Source organism: Ailuropoda melanoleuca, chromosome 2 (genome assembly GCF_002007445.2).
Source record: "Ailuropoda melanoleuca isolate Jingjing chromosome 2, ASM200744v2, whole genome shotgun sequence".
Classification (NCBI taxonomy): Eukaryota; Metazoa; Chordata; class Mammalia; order Carnivora; family Ursidae; genus Ailuropoda; species Ailuropoda melanoleuca.
In genome coordinates, this window is record NC_048219.1 from 76,359,848 (window position 1) to 76,380,913 (window position 21,066).

At 48.9% G+C, this 21,066-nt stretch overlaps 1 protein-coding gene across 4 annotated transcripts in view; it reads left to right on the forward strand.

Moving 5' to 3' along the window:
* Positions 1-21,066, forward strand: part of ELAPOR1 (endosome-lysosome associated apoptosis and autophagy regulator 1) — a 63,837-nt gene that overhangs the window by 30,800 nt on the left and 11,971 nt on the right. For all 4 annotated transcript variants that reach the window (XM_019799653.2, XM_002919201.4, XM_034654025.1 and 1 more), the window contains 11 exons: positions 546-738; positions 6,214-6,361; positions 6,837-6,917; positions 7,497-7,602; positions 7,725-7,874; positions 14,096-14,184; positions 17,376-17,553; positions 17,903-18,031; positions 18,433-18,523; positions 20,417-20,522; positions 20,793-20,930. In XM_019799653.2, the coding sequence (XP_019655212.1) occupies positions 546-738; positions 6,214-6,361; positions 6,837-6,917; positions 7,497-7,602; positions 7,725-7,874; positions 14,096-14,184; positions 17,376-17,553; positions 17,903-18,031; positions 18,433-18,523; positions 20,417-20,522; positions 20,793-20,930 (1,409 nt within the window). The remainder of the gene's footprint in view (positions 1-545; positions 739-6,213; positions 6,362-6,836; positions 6,918-7,496; positions 7,603-7,724; positions 7,875-14,095; positions 14,185-17,375; positions 17,554-17,902; positions 18,032-18,432; positions 18,524-20,416; positions 20,523-20,792; positions 20,931-21,066) is intronic.

Consider the following 21,066-nt stretch of genomic DNA (forward strand, 5'->3'; position numbering starts at 1 on the left):
GAGGGGTCAGCCCGAGAGGCCATGGTATCCTCTACTGGAGAGCTCTCAGGATGGCCAAGGCTTTCGCTTAGGAAATGTCAGGGACAAGCCCAAATTCCCTCAGCAAGGCAGAGTTCCCACAGCCCTAAATCATTTTTTTTAAAATAACAGCTTTATTGAGATATAATTTGTATGTCATAAAATTTACCCCTTGAAAGTGTAAGTCTAGTGGTTTTTTGAATAATACAGTTGTACCACCACTATTAGATTCACAATATGTTCATCACCCCCGAAAGAAACATCATATCCACGAGCAGTCTGTCCCACGCTCCCCTCCCCAAGTCCCTGGCACCACACATCTGCTTTCTGTCTCTGTGGAGTTGCCTATTTTGTCCCTTGCATATACATGGAATCATACAAGATGTGCCGTGGTTCTAAATCTTCGTGGGGCAAACTCCTAGATCTCGACCCTCTGTTCCCCCTTTTAGGGTGCCCACAAGCCGCCCACTTCTCCTGGGGTGGCACCAGCCCCACCACCCTGCTATTATCCCCGTTCTGTGTTCCAGCCTTCTCCTGCAAAGCTGGGGAGTTTCTGGACATGAAGGACCAGTCCTGCAAGCCGTGCGCCGAGGGCCGCTACTCCCTCGGCACGGGCATCCGGTTCGACGAGTGGGATGAGCTGCCCCATGGCTTTGCCAGCCTCTCAACCAACATGGAGATGGAGGACAGCACCACTGAGTCCACGGAGAACTGCACTGCGTGAGTGCCTCCCCCCATGGCCTCCCCTGTGCTGGGCAGGGGATGATGGAAACGAGGGAGCCTCCCACAGCACTGTTGGACATGACGCCCGCCTCAGCCCAAACTTACCAGTGACTGACAGGCATTTGTGAGAGGTGAAGAACCGGGGGCAATAGGTGGAGAAGGCGGACAAGGGTTAAATGGCCCAGTCTACTTAAAACAAAACCTAATTGTATCTCCACCATGGGATTTTGGATCAGCTGTAAACTTCCTCAACTTGATTGCAACACAATGTGCAAAGCATTAAGTATCTTCCTGGTTTGGGCGCTAACTTCTAAAACTGGTCAGCCCAACCGGAGTTTATAGGGTTGCAGGGGATAGACTAGGACCAGAGCTTTGGTCAGTGGTGGTCCCAACCCCTTGAAATCATGAAGACCCAAAAATTTTCCAGCTCAGAAGGCGATCTTTTCAGTACTTGAAAAGCTCAGCCCCAGGTTCTCTGGGAACTGGTGAGCTATCCTTATCATATCTTTGGATATTTAATTCCAGGGATAGGAATTAAATGATGTGCACTTTATGTGTCAGACACTGTTCTGGGTGCTTTCCCTGTATCATTTTCTATAATCCTCTCAAGAACCCTCTGAAATTGGTATTATTATTCCCTTTACACAAATGAGGAACTGGAGGCTCAGAGAGATTAAGTGACTTGTCCTTTTTCACCCAGCTTGGAACCGGTGACATTGGAATTCAAACCCAGTCCCAAGCTTACTACTACCCCATGCAGACACTCTCAAATAACATGTAGTGTATGCAAGACAACGTTGAGTCCTTAGGGAGGAATAGTGGTGTAAAAAACAATCACTGTTCCTTGTTAAATGTTGACAAAGAAGATGAGAGAAGGGCCACCTGGGTGGCTCGGTCAGTTAAGCGTCTGACTCTTGATTTCGGCTCAGGTCATGATCTCAGGGTTGTGAGATCAAGCCCTGGGTTGGGCTCCAGCATGGAGCCTACTTAAAATTCTCTCTCTCCCTCTGCCCCTCCCCCCTTAAAAAAAAAAGGAAGGTGGGAGAAAAGTACATGAAAGTTTCTCTTATATCCAAGCAATCAAAAGGATAAAAAGAAGTTAATAATTGTTTACACTGATATTACACTTGGATTTCTAAGACTGGGACCAATGTCTCCCGTTCCTACACTTAAATAGAAGTACCATTATTGAGAGAAAAAAAAAAAGGAAGCACCATTATCAGAGCCAGGCAGCAGGCATTTTATAGTCCAATTTTAATGTCACTTTAGAGTTTAATATTATGTGTCAAAATTATTGGCACGACAAGGTTGGCAGCAAAGATAAAGCCAGAGAGGATTAAAGCTGAAAGGGGACCCATTTGTGTCCTAGTAGAGAATGTGATTGACCCCAAACAAGGTGCACGCCTGGCTCACTCAATCAATTCTTACCCGCACAAAGAAAGGGTTTCTCTCTCTCTGGGGACCTCACTGAGAGTCCAGAAATCATTACCACTCAGCAAGACAGGATGTGGGCTGGTGAATAACAACTTGTGTTTCCATAGCACAGATGGCTTCAGGGCCTGGATCTTAAGGCGGCCCAAGACATCCCTGGGAGGGGGGAAAGGATGTTTCTCCTCTGTGGAAACAGAGAGGCATTGGGCACCTAGAGAGGCTTTGTGATTTCCCCGCTGCCCTCAGAAGGGCGGTAATGGAGCTAGTATCAAGATACCGAGTGCCTGGCTTTCCTGCTCAACTGTGTATTTACCTGAATCCGTGCCCACTGTCTCCAGCCTGACCAGAGCCCACCTCCTGCCTGTTCTGCCTCCGGCAGCGAGTCTCAGCTTCCACTCCAGCCTCTGCGGGGCCCCTGGCCACCTGTAGCCAGACCCATCCCTTCCTGGCTCAGGACTCTGGATTCCACGGATTCCTCTTTTCTGGGAATAACATCCAATACCTTGCCACAGCCCGCTTGGCCCTGCCTGGTCTAGCCTCTGCCTTCCGCCCATTTCTCCGACTTCGCTCGAGTTACCTTCCCTCCGGCTTACTAGGGCTCCAGGCACAATGGCTACCATGCTTCTTCCCTTCTGAGTCTTTGTTTTTTGTTCCTTTTAAGATTTTATTTATTTATTTATTTGGGGGAGAGAGAGAGAGAGAGAGAGAGAACACGCGTGCAGGGGTGGGGGGGAGAGGCAGAGGAAGAGGGAGAGAGAGAATCTCAAACAGACTTCACACCCAGCACGGAACCTGACGCAGGGCTCCATCTCACAACCCTGAGATCATGACCTGAGGCAAAATCAAGAGTCAGGCGCTCAACCAACTGAGCCACCCAGGTGCTCCCCTCTTGGGTCTTTGGACACACTCTTCTCCAGCTCTTCTGGCCGACTCCTGCTTCACCCTTAGGTCTCTGCCTAAATGTCACTTCCTGGGAGATGCCAGCCCTGGCCCCATAGATTCCCAATACATACACACGCTTGCACCATCTTACAGTTCTCTTTCTGGCACTTATCAGACTAATTACTATGTCATTCGTTGTGTGATTAGTTAAGTGTCCTAATCTGTGCCTCAATTTCCTTATCCTAAAAAAAAAAAAAAAACAACCGTGATAAACATGGTATTCTTCTTATAGGTTGTGGTAAGGATTAAATGAAATGATCCGTGTAAAGAATTTGGAGCGATGCCTGGCACTAGAAGTCAATCAACACATGTTGTTATTGAACGTGAAACGATCTTCACCAGAGATAGCTCTGACAAAACCCAGAATCATGATGCCTGATGCAAATGTAGCCCACTTATGGCATCCTTTTAATTATTCATCTCGCTTTGGGAGTTATTTATAGATAATGCCATGGAGCACATCAGGATTAAGTGTGGTCTCTTTTAATAGGAGAAATCAATACCATTAGGTTAGCTGGGGTGTCTGGGATGAGCTCAGCTTAGGAATCTTGGACATGCTTCCATTTGAGAATGACACTGTTGAAGAACTGGAAGTACATGTTATTATTCTAACAAATGCAGGGGAAAACCACTGCCACTGTTAATAATTGTCTGGGTTGGTCTCAGGCAAAACAATGAAATAATGGGCTTATCTTTGGTCACCCTTTTCCACATTCACCTGTATAATCTCGAGCCCCTCCTGTGTGCCAGGCCCAGGGCTTGGTGCCAGAGCTATAATAGGGAGCAAGGTAAGTTTGGCCTCTGCCCCCACAGCATCTGTCAGCCAGCCAGGAGGACAAACAATTGAAGGAGAATTAAATAAATTAAAAAGGAATTAGAATATGATTGGAGGAGGAAGACAAATTGCAAATAAACTAAAGAACAGATGCTGAACCTCGCTGATAATCAAGGAAATAAGATTTAAAGCCCAAGGAGACGCTGTCTGCTACCATATCACGTTGGCAATGACTTTACAATCTGACCATTCCAAATTTGGGAGTACATGGAGCCACAGGAAGACCCTCACACGCCACTGGGTGTATATCGGCAGCAGCCACTTTGGAGAGCAGTGTGGCAGGGCTGGTAAAGCTGGAGGTGCACATGCCCTCTAACACAGCGTCCCCCTCAGACAGGCGTACAAGGAGAGGAACAAAGACGTTTCTCACAGAGTATGTGCAACAGCAAGAGATTGGAAACAATCTAAAAGTCCGCCAGTGAGTAATGGGTAAATAAATATGGTAGAACCATGCAAGGCAAAATTAGATAGTAGCAAAAATGAAGAAGGAGCTTCATGTGTGGATATGAATGAATCCCACAATCTTTATATTGAAACAAACAAAAAAAGCAAGTTTCAGGATACATAAGTATGATGCCATTTACATGAGGTTTAAAAACAAGCAAAAGCCCGATCATAGGACATATTGTTTAGCAATACCTGCATAATTAGTAAAGGGTAAAGAACCACGTGGGGATGATAAGCACCACATTCCCGAAAGTGGTTACTTGGCTGAAAGGAGTAGGTGGTAGTCAGATAAGGGCTTGAGATTCGCTGGGTGTACCCCAAGGCTTCTGCTGTATTGCATTTCTTTTTTTTTCCCCCAAAGATTTTATTTATTTATTTGACAGAGAGACAGCACGAGCAGGGGGGAGGAGCAGAGGGAGAGGGAGAAGCAGGCTTCCTGCTGAGCAGGGAGCCCGACACAGGGCTCGATCCCAGGACCCTGAGACCCTGACCTGAGCCAAAGGCAGACGCTTAACCGGCTGAGCCGCCCAGGCATCCGCTGTATTGTATTCCTTAAGCACAGTGGTGGTCTTCAATCTTTCATACTATGTGTAAGTGAAGCAGAAGAGAGCTGTGGCCACGAGAAGAGGATCAGTGAGAGCTCAGGGTGCACACGGCAGAGGCCAGTAGAGTCAAGGAAGACTTCTCAGATGCGGTGACGTTTATTCTAAGACACGAGTAGGAGTTAAACAGAGAGAAGGAGGGGCACCTGGGTGGCTCAGTTGGTTAAGTGTCTGACTCCTGCTTTTGGCTCAGGTCATGATCTCAGGGTTGTGAGATTGAGCCCCATGTTGGGCTCTGCATTGGCCATGGAGCCTGCTTAGGATTCCCTCTCTCCCTCTCCTTCTGTCTCTCTCCCTCCTCCTCCTCTGAATAAATAAAGAAAGAAAGAAAGAAAGAAAGAAAGAAAGAAAGAAAGAAAGAAAGAAATGCTGGTGGGCTGGAGTCTTGAGAGTGGGTGAGGATTTGTGCCCTGTTCTACGGGCAGCAGGGAAGTGGCATGTCAGAGTTCTGTTCTGGAGTGTGGAGGAGGGATTGCAGGAGGCAGGACTGGATACAGGGAGGCGAGATAGGGGCTGGTTCAGAGCTGGGGGGTTGGGGGTGCAAGGAAAAGGGAGAACCCTGCGGTAGGGTTGGACCGAGTTGAGAGATATTTAGAAAATGAAATCACAAGGCTAGATTGATTGTCTCTGAGGTTCTCTGGTCTTCCTTCTTCCCAGTTACCAGTTACATGCAGCATCTAAAAGTGGGCATTGCCAGAAAAACGGGTGGGCCAGACTGGATGGACTCCTGGGTTCTGAAGACCAGCAGTGTCTGCTGGCTTTCTTTGACATCTTTGAAGTTAAAGATTCAGACCTGGGTCTGAATCTCAGCCTGACACTTGCTGGCTGTGTGACATACGGCAAGGTATCTACCGAGCCTCAGTTTCATCATCCATTAAATGGGAAAGAGAAGTCATGAATACAAAACATGTAGTTCAGTAACCGGGAGATAGTCAGCAACCGATAAATGTTACCCAGCTCCCCCTCACAGCACCTGCCATCTATCTTCTGGAGAGTTCTGTATAATGTGGGGGGCGCACCTACCTGTCGTCCTTGTGTCAGCTGTTTCCCCAGGCTCCTTGATCTGGAGGTCATTCTCGTTCATGTCTAAATTCCCATTTGTGAATCACAAGCCTGGAGTTCCTCCAAGACCCGGCAGGACGTGAGACCTGCACTTTGCATGAAGCATGGTGGGCCGTGCCCCTGCCGCTGAACGTGGCTCCTGTTCCCTCACAGGTCCAAGTGGGTTCCCCTGGGTGAGTACATCTCCTCCAACACGGACGAGTGCACAGCCACGCTGATGTACGCCGTCAATCTAAAGCAGTCTGGCACGGTCAACTTCGAGTACTACTACCCAGACTCCAGCATCATCTTTGAGTTTTTTGTAAGCCCCTGGCCCCAGGGGAAGATGGGAGGTAAAGACTCTCCAAGGCTCGGGTTCATTGACAGGCATCATCAGCATATGTCTGGTTGGGGATTTTCCATAGCGGCCTTCCTCTGGAGAGAACTGTGGACAAGATAAGCTGGGACCTCAAGAGGCAAGGAGAAAGGCTGAAGCTGGGGGGCTCTGAAGGGGAAGAGAGTAGGGCGCAGGAGGTCCTAGGCCTTCTGCCTGCGCAGACAGCATGTAAAGGCTTCTGAGTTACAAGTCAGTTCTTGGGTGTTGATGCCCTGATGCTTTGTGGGTACCTAGCTTCTGCCCTGCTTCAAGGCTCATGCGTTTGGAGCTCAGTCCCTAAAGAAAATTGGCAACTCTTCTCCCATAAGAAGGGCCCTTTGGAAGGCTATGACAGCATGGGGGTAAGGAACCCATTTTCTTGGAAAGCTGAGACTCTCTCCCCAAACTCCTGCCACCTCAGGTTCAGAATGACCAGTGCCAGCCCAATGTGGATGACTCCAGGTGGATGAAAACCACAGAGAAAGGATGGGAATTCCACAGTGTGAGTATCGTACCAGCCTCCCCAGAGCCCTTGCTGGGGATGCCAGCAAAGGGGCCATGGGCTTTTCCTCCAAGGAGAGTTTCTTCCCAGTCTGGGCTCCCACCCCTCCGTCCCTAGAGGGCAGGTGTCTGACCTGATGAGGATGCCATAGTTTCTGTCTTCTTGAGTTGACAGATTATGGGTGTGAGATGACTTGCACCCATGGCTTGACCCCCAGGACCAGCAGCTTGCCAGCTCTAAGGGCCAGGTCTTCTGGGGATGGGGTGTGTATACACACAACCGGAGAAGAATGAGGGAACTCCACGCACCTGTCCTGTCAGTACCCTCGGGTTCCCTCTTGGGCCTCCCCTTGGAGATACTCACGGTATATGTGGGTGAGGGAGAGGCCATGAGAGGGTGGTAAGAGGAGGCTTCAAGGCAGAGAGGAACTAAGCTGAGCTGGGAGGAAGGACAAAGGCTGAGATAGTACAGGGAGGGGATCAGAAAAGGTGCCGCCCCGCAGACTATAAGGGGATGGGTCCCCACCAGAGGCTAATCCGATGGATTAGGGATATCTGTCTTCCTGTTTGTGGTGTTTAGGTCGAGCTAAACCGAGGCAATAATGTCCTCTATTGGAGAACCACAGCCTTCTCGGTGTGGTCCAAAGTCTCCAAGCCTGTGCTGGTGAGAAACATCGCCATAACAGGTACCGAGAGGGGCGCGGGGCCTGCGGTCTGACTCTGNCTCTGGGGGGGGGGGGGGTCAGTCCCCAGGGGACTCAGAGTCCAGGCTCAACCCTTCCTTTTCCATGCTGTTCTTCCTCCCTAGGGGTGGCCTACACTTCAGAATGCTTCCCCTGCAAACCTGGCACATATGCAGACAAGCAGGGCTCTTCGTTTTGCGAACTTTGCCCAGCCAACTCCTATTCAAACAAGGGGGAGACGTCCTGCCACCAGTGTGACCCTGACAAGTACTCAGGTGATATCTCTGAGGGCGGGCAGAGTTTGTTGGGGGTGGGGGTACTAACAAACACGGGGAGAAACGGGAAGGAGCACCATCCTTCTGGCCATGCTGAAGATGACGCTTCTTAAACCCCTACTTTCTGGATGCTAGAAGAACCCCACCGATCCATACTGCACTGATCACTCCGGAAGCAAACACAAAATCATTCAGCAAGTGATTAGTGAGCCTCTAAGATCTGCCAGGCCCTATTCTAGGTGCTTGGACTACATCAGTGAACAAAACAGACAAAGTTCCCTATCTTCTAGGAATTTGCGTTCTACTGGGCAGCCAGGNTGGGCAGCCGGGGGGGGGGGGGGGACAGACAATAAACGATAACGATGATAAATATAGAATAGATTATAGTATGGTAGACAGTAAAACGTGCAGGGTGCTGTGGCAAAAAAGAAAAAGCAGCTCGGGGTTAGAGGGATTAGGAAAGCTAGGGTAAGGGGTTGCAATCTTTTTTTTTTTTTCTTAAGCAGTGAAATTTGTAAAAATGAAACCTTACATAAGATTGTAATTATAAATAATAGATACAGTAAATAAAAGGTATACATTTATATATTTTAATTCATAACAATTATTATCAAAGTTAGGTTAGAAGAACCATGAGGCTGTATTGATGAGCACAATATTTTTTTTAAAGATTTTATTTATTTATTATTTTAGAGAGAGAGCAGGGGCGGGGGATGGGGGAAGCAAAGGAAGAGAGACAAGAACACTCTGCGGGCTCAATCCCAGGACCCTGCGATTATGAGCCAAAACCAAGAAGCAGACCCTCAACTGACTGAGCCGCGCAGGCACCCTGATGAGCAAAACATTTTGATAGTGAAGGCTAAAGATGGAAGTTACAATCTTTTATCAGCCTGAGCATCCACTGAATTCAAAGAAGGCCTTTTCAGGAAATCCAGGGTTCCTTGGAACGTAGTTTAAGAACCAGTGTTCTGCGGCACCTGGATGGTACAGTCGGTTCAGTGTCTGACTTGGTTTCAACTCAGGTCATGACCTCAGGCTGTGGGATTGAGCCCCACAATGCCGCTGGCTCAGCACTCAGCTTAGAGTCTGCGTGCGATTCTCTTTCCCTCTCCCTCTGCCCTTCCCCCAGCCCCCACTCCCAACCCACCCCAGTGCATGCTCTTGCACATGTCTGTGGTTCTCTAAACAAACAAACAACAAACAAACAAACAAACCAGTGTTCTGAGGGAAAATAAGGGGACAGGTGTAGCAGCCTGTGGGGACAGTTTCTGAATAGCTTCCTAAAGCATCCCAACTTAAGAAACAGAACCTGGTCATTTGAGGGAGTCCCAGGGCAGCAGGGCTCTGGTGTAAGGTGGGCAGTCCCCCCAGAGGACCCTCTGCCCAGGCAGCCCATAACTATTCCGCTTTTCCTTTCTTACACAGAACCACATACACGCCCAGCCCAAGCAGACCCTCAGATCTGTCCACAGACACACCCGTCCTTCACGCAGGCATTACACGACGTGTTTGCTCAGCCAAGACCAGCCGTTGACCCTGTGAACCACTTATTTTTACACTACTTCTAAAACAAAAGTCCTATTTATCGACACAGATCTTGCCAAATGAGTATAGTTTTCAGCAAGAACAGGAATGTTTAGATCTTGGGGGAAGTTTTTTACCTGTAAGTCTAAATTCCTGTTTTTCCTCTTGAATTTCTTATTCTCCTTCCCTGCTCTATCAATGGCAGCCCTTGTTTGTCTTAGTCTCCAGCTGCCTTTCCAGCCCAGTGGTTGTACAAGGGTTTGAATGGAAAGGTGGCTCCAGAAAAACCACCCGGTAGTGTTCTGATCGACTCTCTATGTAGACTGATTGTTACCCAGAGAGCTGTTATGCAAGTATTGGGTTGGGAGTCTGAGTTCTTGGAGTCTGTTCTCTTTCTGCCACCTATTTCTCAATCCACTTCTCTGACTAGAAAGTGAATATTTACCATGACTTGACTCTTCCAGAATACAGGGACTGTGGGAGGCTGGGGAAATGCAGAGAGATCTGATCAGAGCCTATGATGGAATGTGCATAAAGGGAGGGACAGAAGACCTGGTGAGCATTTAGTCATCCATTTACAAATAAGTCCCAAATGCCAGCTGGGTGCCAAGGCTTGGGCTTGGTGCTAGAGTTGGAGCTGGTGCCTGCCCTCCGACTTAGGTCAAAAAGTGGGAACGTGGCTATAGGAGCCCCTAAGTGTAGTCACTCCATGGTGCAGCGGCTACGGGGATGGGAGCTCTGAGTGTAGAGCACAGTAGAGGCAAAGAGGGGACGTGGTCAGTCCTCTACGGGGAGGGAGGAAAGGCTTCAGTGGCAGTGATCTCGAGAGATGAGGTGGTGGTTTGATGGATGTTCTGAAAGGAGTGCAGCCACAGCCAGAAGGCTTGGGGATCTTGGAGAAACTCGGCACAGCAGGTTAAGAGGTGGGCAGGAAACAGACTACAGACCAGCCCTTCTGTGCCGTTGCTAAGCATTTGGGATTTGATCCTGTCAGTAGTGGGGGCTGTTCAAGAATGTTAAGCTGGGGAGTGATGTGCTCTGGCTCGTGATTTTGAAAGACCACTCTAGCTGCCATTTGGAAAATAGATGAAGAAGGACACAATCAGAGGCAGAGGCCATAGTCTGGAGATTTCACAATAGGCGCCATTGCTTGTATCCAGGACCTAGACTGAGATGGAGCTAATGGGACTGCAGATATTAAGGACAAAGACTTGACTAAAAGCGTCTTTCTTATTAATACCTAAAATGTGATGGTTAAGAAGAATTCCTTTGTGTTACGTTCAATATTAGGAATTCATTTCCTGGTAGAATAGCATGGAGTTTAATAGCACAGACTCCAGAACTAAATTACTAAGGTTCGGATCCCTGCTCCACCACTTTCAGCTCTGCCACCTTGGGCAAGTCACTTGTCTGTGCCTCAGTTTCCTTGTCTGTAAAATGGGAATGGCAATAATCATATGCACCTCATAGTGTTATTGCGCAGATCAATTGACGACGACAGATAAAAGATTTAGAACAGTGTCCGGTATGTAGTAAGCACTCATTTTTGCACTGCTGAACCTTGAACAATACGGGGACAAGAGGTACCCCGCACCCCCACCCCAGCATATAACTTTGACTCCCCAGAAACTTAACTACTAATGACCAGAAACCTTACTGATGACATAAACAATTGATCAACACATATTTTATATGTTTTATGTATTATATCCTATATTCTTACAATAAAAGAAGCTGGAGAGAAGAAAATGTCATTAAGAAAATCATAAGGAAGAGAAAATACATTTACAGTACTGTACTCTGTGCGTGTGTGTGTATGTGTGTATATATATGTATATAATCCACATATAAGTGGACCCTCCCTGTTCAAACCTGTGTTGTTCAAGGGTCAACTGTGTTCATTTACATTAAGGCTTGTTCCAGCTGTCCTCTCTGAAAATGAAAGTACTCTTGGCATAGGTAACAGCAATAACAAGTCGCTTGGATAGTACTTTGCAATTTACCAAACGTTTTCTCACTTATTCCTCACAGCAGACTGCAGGAGTGATCTCCCTGTTTATAAAAGAATAAAGGGCAGCACAGAGAGGTTGAGGGATTTGCCCAGAGTCTGGGATGGTATCCAACCTGAGCCAAGCATTCACTAGATGCTTCAGTCCTCAGGGGGAATGTTTTCCTTTGATGAAATGGATCCGAATGAGAGGACATTGTAGAGCTGGGGGTGGGGAGAGGTCCTGAAAGGAGGAGGAAGGCTCAGAGAGAGAAACCCGGGCCCCACGATAAACTCTATCTTCTCACAGTTTTGCCCCCCGGGCTGACGCTAGAGAAGTCACTTTTCAGGCCCTTGCCCAAACATCTAGGCAGATCTTTTAAACTTGACCAGGCCCCCACTTCAACACCTTGATGAAACCCAAGCTGGGGAAGTGAGGTCCGGCTCAGCATTTGGGTTAATCATTTATTAAAACTACGTTAGCACTTGTCAAGTGTGTAAACAGCTGGACCACTTTTGCTGAAACCTGGAGCTAGGGTATCAGGTTGAGCAAATATTTGACAAGCGGAGAAAGCTCCTGGTGCAAAATGTACGTTCTAACGTGGAACTTGCAACTTGCTAGACCCTATATGCAGGGTCTCGGGAATTGGTGTGTTTCCAGCATCTCCTCCCAAATTCCTCCTGGCCCGGCTTGTCCAAAACAAGAATCCCTAGATCCCTCTCTGCTGAACGAGGCCTTCTGCTTGTTAACCAAGTCAATGAGCTGAGAAGACACCAGCTGTTTCCCAAGCAGAGCTCCCTCTTGCCCAGGCTAATAAGACAGGAACAGAAGAGGTGTGGGAATGTGCAGTTGAGGGAGCTCCCCAGGGCAGGCCAACAAGGCTGTTCACTAGGAGATTTCTATGATCTCGGAACTCATTTGGTGCCTCGGAAAGAAGAGAGGATCAGTTGAGAAATAAGCCTTAACTGGAAGGGAGAGAAAGAAACTTTCAATCTTTATTTAAAATTGCCTGTCAGGGGGCGTCTGGGTGGCTCAGTCGGTTGAGCGTCAGACTCTTGACTTTGGCTCGGGTCTGGATCTCAGGGTCGTGAGGTCGGGATCCGCACTCAGCAGGCAGTCTACTTGAGATTCTCTCTCTCCCTCTCCCTCTGCCCCTTGCCCCTGTGCACTCTCTCTCTCTCAAATAAATAAATCTTTTTTTTTTAAATCTCATGACAGTTACCAAATAAAAATAATTCCCACAAACACAGATAGTAATAGTTACCAGCATTTAGTGACTCCCTAATTCCAATGTACCAGGGGTGTGCTGGCTACGGATGAGAGCACTACAGTTCAGAGAGGTTCAGTAACTTGCTCAAAGTGACACAGCTAGTAAATGGAGCAGGATCCAAACCCAGATCGTCTGACTGAAAATGTCATTACACTCTGTCACATGGCCTGTCAGGTAATCTAGAGAGAGGAGGTCGAGCTGGTATCAAATGCTTGCCTGCAGGTGACACAGCAGCCATTTTAGAAATGACGGTGACAGTAGTAGTAGTAATAGTATTGTGCTGGCACTCTATAAAGCAGTGATTTTCATTCTGGGGAAAATAAATTCCCTGGAAATTTTTAAAAATTTATTTTCATAAATTTTGTATATTTTTCTGGATAGAGGAAACAGGGCTTTTTTCAAATTCTCAAAATGTTTGTAATTCCAAAAAGGTGAACTCCATTGCTTTAAAAAGGGATACGCTGGGGTGCCTGGGTGGCACAGTTGTTAAGCGTCTGCCTTGGGCTCAGGGCATGATCCCGGCGTTATGGGATCGAGCCCCACATCAGGCTCCTCCACTATGAGCCTGCTTCTTCCTCTCCCACTCCCCCTGCTTGTGTTCCCTCTCTTGCTGGCTGTCTCTTATCTCTGTCAAATAAATAAATAAATCTTTTAAAAAAATAAAAATAAAATAAAAAAATAAAAAGGGATACGCTGAAATAGTTCTTGTCATCCAGGCATTCATAGGGTTAAAGCAGAGCTAACATACGGAGAGTAGAATAAATAAAATGATAGTTGATACCTTTTTTATTAGGAACAGGTCAAGGGTTAGAGATAGTAGCAGGATGCTTGGGAGTGGGGAAGGTGGAAAGAACTCTGTGTATTAAGTGGAGTCAGAGGAAATTACTGCCTCATTTGTGGAGGATGGGTGCACGGAGAAGGGGGAATTCCAAAGGTGGAAGGCCTTCACTGAAGGCAGATATTAAGAGAAAATGCAGAGAAGGGATTAGAGTAAGAGTATGAAGACACTGTCCTCAGCTTTCCTATGTTTTCCTTTAATCCTTCAGGAGTAGAAAAACCACCTACACAGTCAGGATTGTGAAGCACCTGGAAGGTGATGGGTTTCAAGAACTTGTATTAGTGGTGGTTAGCCTGCAACATGCTCTTTCCAGCTCCCCACCCTCCTCACCGATCCGCTGGCCGGTCCCCTTTCTTAAGCCCTGCCCCACGGTGCGGGCCCAGTGGCTTCTCATAGCACCAGGGACAGGTGCAAAGGGGATACGTGAGTGGGGCTTTAGGGACTGGAAGTGAAGCCCAGGGACAGGTGGGTGTGCAGGATTTTCCACTTCCCACAGTGCTCTACCCCGGGGGTCTTGGAGGTCCTAGGGTCCTGAGCAAGTGGTCAAGAACTCTGCTTTCTTATGTAACTTCACCTATTTGTCCTTACTTTTACAATTTAGAAAAGGGTTCCTCCTCCTGCAAAATGCGCCCAGCCTGCACCGACAAAGATTACTTCTACACACACACAGCCTGTGATGCCAACGGAGAGGTGGGTAGCACGGTCTGGGAACGCTTTGCCCCCAGATAGCTCTTTTGCCCGCTCCTTGGGCTTTATTACCACATTTGGAGTTCCAGAGGTCGGTGGAGCTGGTACCGGAGAAAACCCCGCAGACCTCCCGCAGTGACCCCAGGGCCAGGGGGTGGGGGTGGGGCAAGACGAGGTGGCCTCATTCATCTTCAGGTCGGAAACTGGTTTTGCCACCTTTGTTCCGCTGCTTATTCACATATGCTCTGTTGCAAAAAGCCATTGCGTTTTCTTTTGCTTGGTTTCTTCCGTTCACTTAGCCCCTCTGGGCCATGACTGCCTGTCCATGCACACTCATTTCCTCATGGAACTCATCAGACCTGTACCCTCGGTACTGCTTTTGTCGGCTGGCAAAGGGAATTCGTTCCTACCTCCTGGCTCACTGGAGAATGGGCTGGCTGCTCGGTCTCTGCTGGTTCCTTCTTTTCCCCAGGCTTTCTGCCTCAGAAAGACTTTCCTTTGTAGTCTGCCTCACCTCTGAGTCAGCAGGCTCAGAGTATGAATGCTGTGCCAGGCGCTGTGCCCTGGCTGGGAGCTCGGAGGTGACTGAGGACTCCTGCCCTCCGGGATCTCACAGTCCCGTAACGGAAGGTGAGGGATGGGAACGGGAGAAGGATGTGCAGGGGACTGGGGGAAGCCCGGAGAGGAGGGACCAGGACTGGGGGGCCAGGGAAGGCCTTTCAGAGGAAGTTTTGTGTTCATTTCAACAGTCAGTTACAGTGCCAGGCACCCCGCATACAGCAGTTAACCGAACGGGGGAAACATCTACTTTCATGGAGCTTAATTCTTGCTGGGGAGCAAGTGGAAAGAGAGACAACAGGTCAAACACAAATTAGAGTATATCAGATGGCAGTAAGTGGAAGCAAAAAATTAAAACAGGCTTAGGAGACAGAGTGGCAGAGGGTGGCAATGCTATTTTAGAGAGGGTCCGGTGACATTGGAGGACGTAACATTTGAGCAGAGACCCGAGTGGCTTGAGTGGTGGCTGTAACGCTTTCCAGGCAGAGCGCACAGCAGGTGTGGAGGGGCAGACCTGTGCCCAGTGAATTCCAGGAACAGCAGAGAGTGAGCGCGGATGGCTCAGGGGCGCAAGTGGAGGGATTTGTCTTAGATCAGACATTCTGGATGAATTGTCTGTATCCCTAAACCACAGCCTCTCAGGAAGATACAAGTTGGGAAATCTGCATTCAGCATTAAGCATAGGCTTGGCTATTAGGATACATAAGTGTTTTCTGGTTGGACAGCTGGATGAATTCCCCTTTTGCCAAATAAGCATGGGATAAAGTCCAGTCCTGAGCAGTGATTGTGTCTCATAACATCCCTTACTCCCCATGCTCCCCCACCCCTGCCTCATGTTTGGAGCATTGTTCTCTCCCCAGCATCTAAGTGACAATGGCTACACATCTCATCAGGCTTACCTTAGACTTAGCTGTGCAGTGTCTGGGGTTCTGTGTGACCTTGTAAAAATTATTTTCATTTTCTTGGCATCAGTTGACTCACTAATTAAATGGGGACACTTAATCCTGTTCCTCTTCTCCCCCCTCGGCATAACATGTGGCTGTCTTTGTTTCCTTCTGCCGCAATCTCTCCCCTCCCAGGCTCCGGCCAAGGCCCTCTAGATCTGTAGTGAGCTCTGCTGCCTGCCAGCCTGGATGTCTGGCCTTGCCTGAACAGCCCGGGGCCTCTGGATGCTCAGTAGGCCCAGAGCCGTTACTCGCCTTGCAGCCCAGCCAAGGCTCAGGGGAGGAGCCCTGGAGCATGAGTGCACGTGAATATGCATTCCTCAGGATGCCTGACAGAACTCTCAGGATCCGTGCCTCACACCTGCACTGGTTCCGCTCAGTCTCATGATTTCACTTTGTCTTCTAAACTGTATTTTTAAATCAAGGGACGTAACTCGAGTCGACTCCCATGATTGCCCTTGTGGCCTTTGCTGTGCCGCAGTGGTTTCCCAGGGACCAGGCTGGCCGGTCACTGGGGCTGCTGCACGTGCTGCTCCAAGAGGTGGCCCGAGTCAGTCTTCCTGCTCCCCAGACCCTTCTCTCCATGAGACTCAAGGGGCCGAGCTGAGCGAGAGCACCCAGGTTAGAGCACAAGCCTGGGGCTCTGGCCATTGGCTGCTCTTCAGGGAGGAATCTCTTCACGGTGGTGCTGAGCAGAGGGGGGAGGAGCCCCAGGACCCAAGGCAGCACAGACTCCTCTTAAGACTTGTCATTTCTTATTCTGAATAAGATGGATGGATGCCTTATTCGTCCACCTTTTCACAGGCATGGCAGTGCCACCCAGATCATCATCCCTTCAATGTAATCCACTCTTGGGGATTACACCTTTCATCTCTGACTTGGCCCAAGGGCCACACAGGAGGCTTGCGCCTGCCACGCCAGGCACCTCCTGCAGTCCATGCCCTCTTCTGTATCCAATACCTCCATCAAAAGAGTAGGGACAGCCCTAGTGAGTGACATTTAAGATCTACTCTCTTAAAAATTCTCAAGCATACGCATTAGTACTTGATGCACCTTAGACCCCCAGGACTTATTGGTCTTATAACTGGAAATTCGTACCCTCTGGCCAACGTTGTCTCTTTTGCCTTGGTGTCCCAGAGAACACAGTGTCCACCCGCCCGCACTGACCGTTCTTATGTGATTGCTGCCCTTGCTAGATGGCAAGCTCCTTAAGGGAAGGAGCCATGTCTCATTCATCGCTGAGCCGCCAGCTCCGGCACACAGATGTAGTAGGCTTTCTATAAATGTCTGCTGACTAAGTGAAAAAGCAAAGAAAATACTCGGAAGACAAATGGGGACATCCCTTTTTATGTTTGGGGATTTTCATCAGCTACGTTTCCTGTGACCTTGGTGGTAATAAGATGCCACATTGAAACCAGAGCTTTCCATGGAAACAACTGGTCCTTCCCTTCTGTCACACACATACTCGCTGAGTGTATCCCTCTTCATCCAGTCAACATTCAGCAGGTAGTGATTGAGCTCAGCCGTGGGCCAGGCTCTGGGCTAGGAGCATGGGCTATACTGGCGACCAGAAAGAGTTCTCCCCCCTGGAGAAACTTTCGTTATAGCCCAGAGTCCCCCCCACCCCCATTCTCTAGGTAAATTCCTGAAGAATCCCACACAGGCTGAGCCATTCTTAATCTATTTCTGCAGACCCAGCTCATGTACAAATGGGCCCAGCCGAAAATCTGTGGTGAGGATCTCGAGGGGGCCGTGAAGCTGCCCGCCTCTGGCGTCAAGACCCGCTGCCCGCCCTGCAACCCAGGCTTCTTCAAGACCAACAACAGCAGCTGCGAGCCCTGCCCTTACGGCTCTTACTCCAACGGCTCCGGTAACCTCTCTGTCTGCATCCCAGCATTCCCTCGTCACCCACCTGGGGGGGCTGTGTGGGCACTCAGAGCGGTCAGCTGAATGTGCACGCTGTCCTTCCCAGGGAGGCAAATGACAAAAATTGGTGGGCAAGTAAGGTAGCTGAGGTATTGGAATTAAGGGTCAGGGTTTATGTCCTGCCTTTGTGAAATACATTGTCAGTATGTTTTTGAGTCAACTTGATCTAACCGTGCTACGGTGCTGAGCATTACCCCCCTTTGGCTGCCCACCACTGTTGGCGCTTGTCTGTGGGTGGACAGCTCCCGTCGGGGTGGCTACAGCCTCCCTCGTGGATCTTGTGGTTCCCCCAGATTGCAGCCGCTGCCCAGCTGGGACTGAGCCTGCCGTGGGATTCGAATACAAATGGTGGAACACGCTGCCCTCAAACATGGAAACCACCGTTCTCAGTGGGATCAACTTTGAGTACAAGGGCATGACGGGTAAGCCTCCTCATTTACTGTGAGCTGTCAGCTCCCTGCTGATCGGAAGCTCTCCCACTTCACATTTCTTCATAATAGAGATGTCTGCAGAAAAATGAGCTAATCAAGCCATGGCATCCTCCAGAAAGTTCCACTCCCCGCGGACCTTTATTCTGTCAAACCGCAGTTTTAGAGATAGAACTGGAGCTAGAGACAATGTGCACATACTCCAAAGTGCTTGCTCTGAGAGTTTCGGAGTCTTTGACCAAAGTAGCAGGATAAATAACATGGTTTGGTTTTGGCAGCAGTCCGGGATGCCTCAAAGGACCATGTTTTCTCTCTCTTTCAGAGTGGCATCTGGGTGCATGTTTGCCCTGCACCTGGGACCACTGGGGCACTAACTCTCCCCTCTCCTTTTCCAGGCTGGGAGGTGGCTGGTGATCATATTTATACAGCTGTTGGAGCCTCAGACAATGACTTCATGATTCTCACTCTGGTTGTGCCAGGATTCAGGTGAGTGATACGAAGCTAAGGGGAAGTCCACGCCACCTGGGCCACATCCAAGTCCCACAGAGCTTGGAATCTTGTAGAGAAGATGGCTTCTGGTGTGTAGGGTAATGGTCTGACAAAGTTAACCCGAATGCTAACACGGCTTCTTAGTTGCTACCCACGCTGGTGGACCTCCTGGTGGCGCTCTCTCCCATCTGGCTTCTGTCATCCATTGGCCACAGGCTACTCAAATTCTTCCTCTGCATGCCATCAGATAAAATGTTACAACAACAACTTTAAAAAAGAGGGCCAGGGGCGCCTGGTGGCTCATTTGGTTAAGCATCGACTCTTGATTTCAGCTCAGGTCATGATCTCAGGGGCAGGGATCAAGTCCCACATCAGGCTCTGTGCTCAGTAGGGAGTCTGCTTGAGATTCTCTCTCTCCCTCTGCCCCTCCCCACTGCACACTTTTTTTCTCTCTAAAATAAATAAATAAATCCAAAATAAATAAATTTATTAATTAAATTCAAAAAATATAAGAAAGAGGGCCAGAAGTACCCATAGACAGTTCGTCTTTATTTGGGACAAGAAGACTGAAATGGATTGTTCTTTTTTTCATATTGATTCCCATATCCCAAGAAGACCTAGGACGTTAAGCAATGTGTTTGTCATTAAAATAAATACTACAGGCAGTGTGGTATGGTGGGAAGAATACTGGACTGAAGACGGGCACTTGGACTTTGCCACTTACTGGATTTGAGGGAAAGTCACCATGTTCCTGTAGGCTTCAGGCTCCTCACTGGTAAAACAAGGAGGATTGACAGTCTGTGACTTTGGACTAACTCAAGTTGAGATGATTTTTTCTGGCCCAGTGGTTAGCATAACTGTGTAGATAGGAGCTGGGACTGGTGGTCCTTAGGGTACAAGCAAATGGTAAAAGACAAAAGAAAAGCCATAAATGGATTTCCAAAGCCAAAGTGAATTCTTCTGCCCGTGTGCCCTTTCAAGATGAGGGGGACCACTGAATGGGTTTCCCTATTGCCAGTCTGGCTTCTTCGGTACCTTCTTCGAGCTCCCTCCTTTCCATTGCTGGCACAGTGCTCAGCCCACGGTAGTTGCTCAAAAGATATTAATTTCCCTTCTCTTAATTTACACTGCTCAGAGGTGAGTGATTATATCCCATTTGCAAGGTGAGCGAATTTTTTAGGCTTTTGAGGGGATAACGTTCCCCAAAGGATGTTTCAATTTGCAAAGCTGACTGCCATAGTAAAGTGCTTCCTCACCTCCCCCACTCACCACCCCTCCCCCACCTGCCCTCTTGGGCATGGCTCTCTCTTTCCCAAAAGAAGGACCAGCCTGAGAACTTGGCTGAAGAGATGACAAATTGAAATATCTGCTCATGCGACCCAAGCAAAGCTCCCACCACCCCCGAGAGTGAGCTGCTAAGGGAACGTAGGTAATTCCCATCTTATGACGGTGGAGCTTCTCAAACCTTGACGTGCTTATGCATCACCTGGGAGTCATGGTCACTCGCAGATTCTGATTCCATGGGTCTGGGGAGGGGCCTGAGGTTCCGTGCCTCTAATCAGCTCGGGGGAGGGCAATGCTGCTGGTCTGAGGACCCCACTCTGCTAGTGAGTTTGTAGCGCATTTTACAAGGCACTCCTCCATCTGTTATGCCCTTGGAGCTCACCACGGGGATGGAAGGTAAATAAGAAAGGCATTATCACCTTCATTTCACAGACGAGGAAGCTACAACTTGGTCACATAGCTAGGTGGCAGAATTGGACTTCATCTGTGCCCTTTCCAACATCCTCAGAACTTAATCCTGTCTTCCAGCAGACCTTTTGCTGCTGTGTGGGCTCTTCAGGAAGCACTGCCTGGTCTCTGGAACTGACTTTTAATTTCTGCCCGCAGACCTCCACAGTCGGTGATGGCAGACACGGAGAATAAAGAGGTGGCCAGGATCACGTTTGTCTTTGAGACTCTCTGTTCTGTGAACTGTGAGCTCTACTTCATGGTGGTATGTGGCCCTTTCTTTGGCTGCTATGGGGCTTCCAGGGATTACTGGGAGGGTCGGCCCCCCTCTGCCCCTTTGGCGCATCAACACGACTGACACCCCCGTTCATAGTAATTTCACAGAGGAAGGGCCCAGACTGTCCATTAAGGACCTTACGGTTTAACATGGGTCGGACTGACTGCGATGGCCCTGGGACGGCAGCAGTGTGGGAACCCTGTCCCCCACCAGCCACCCAGCCATTGTGCCTACTTCACTTATCTGTCTTGGGTTCAGGGTGTGAATTCTAGGACCAACACTCCCGTGGAGACATGGAAAGGTTCCAAAGGCAAACAGTCCTACACCTATATCATTGAGGAGAATGCTACCATGAGCTTCACCTGGGCCTTCCAGAGGACCACTTTTCATGAGACGGTAAGCTCCTCCCCTTCTCCAGACCCCTGGCTCCCAGGAGAGATCTCTGAGCCAGGATGATTCTCGGCATTAACTTAAGTATGAGTGTGAGGTTCAGAACCCTGGGGTTAGAAGGATCTGAAGGAGTCAAGCACAG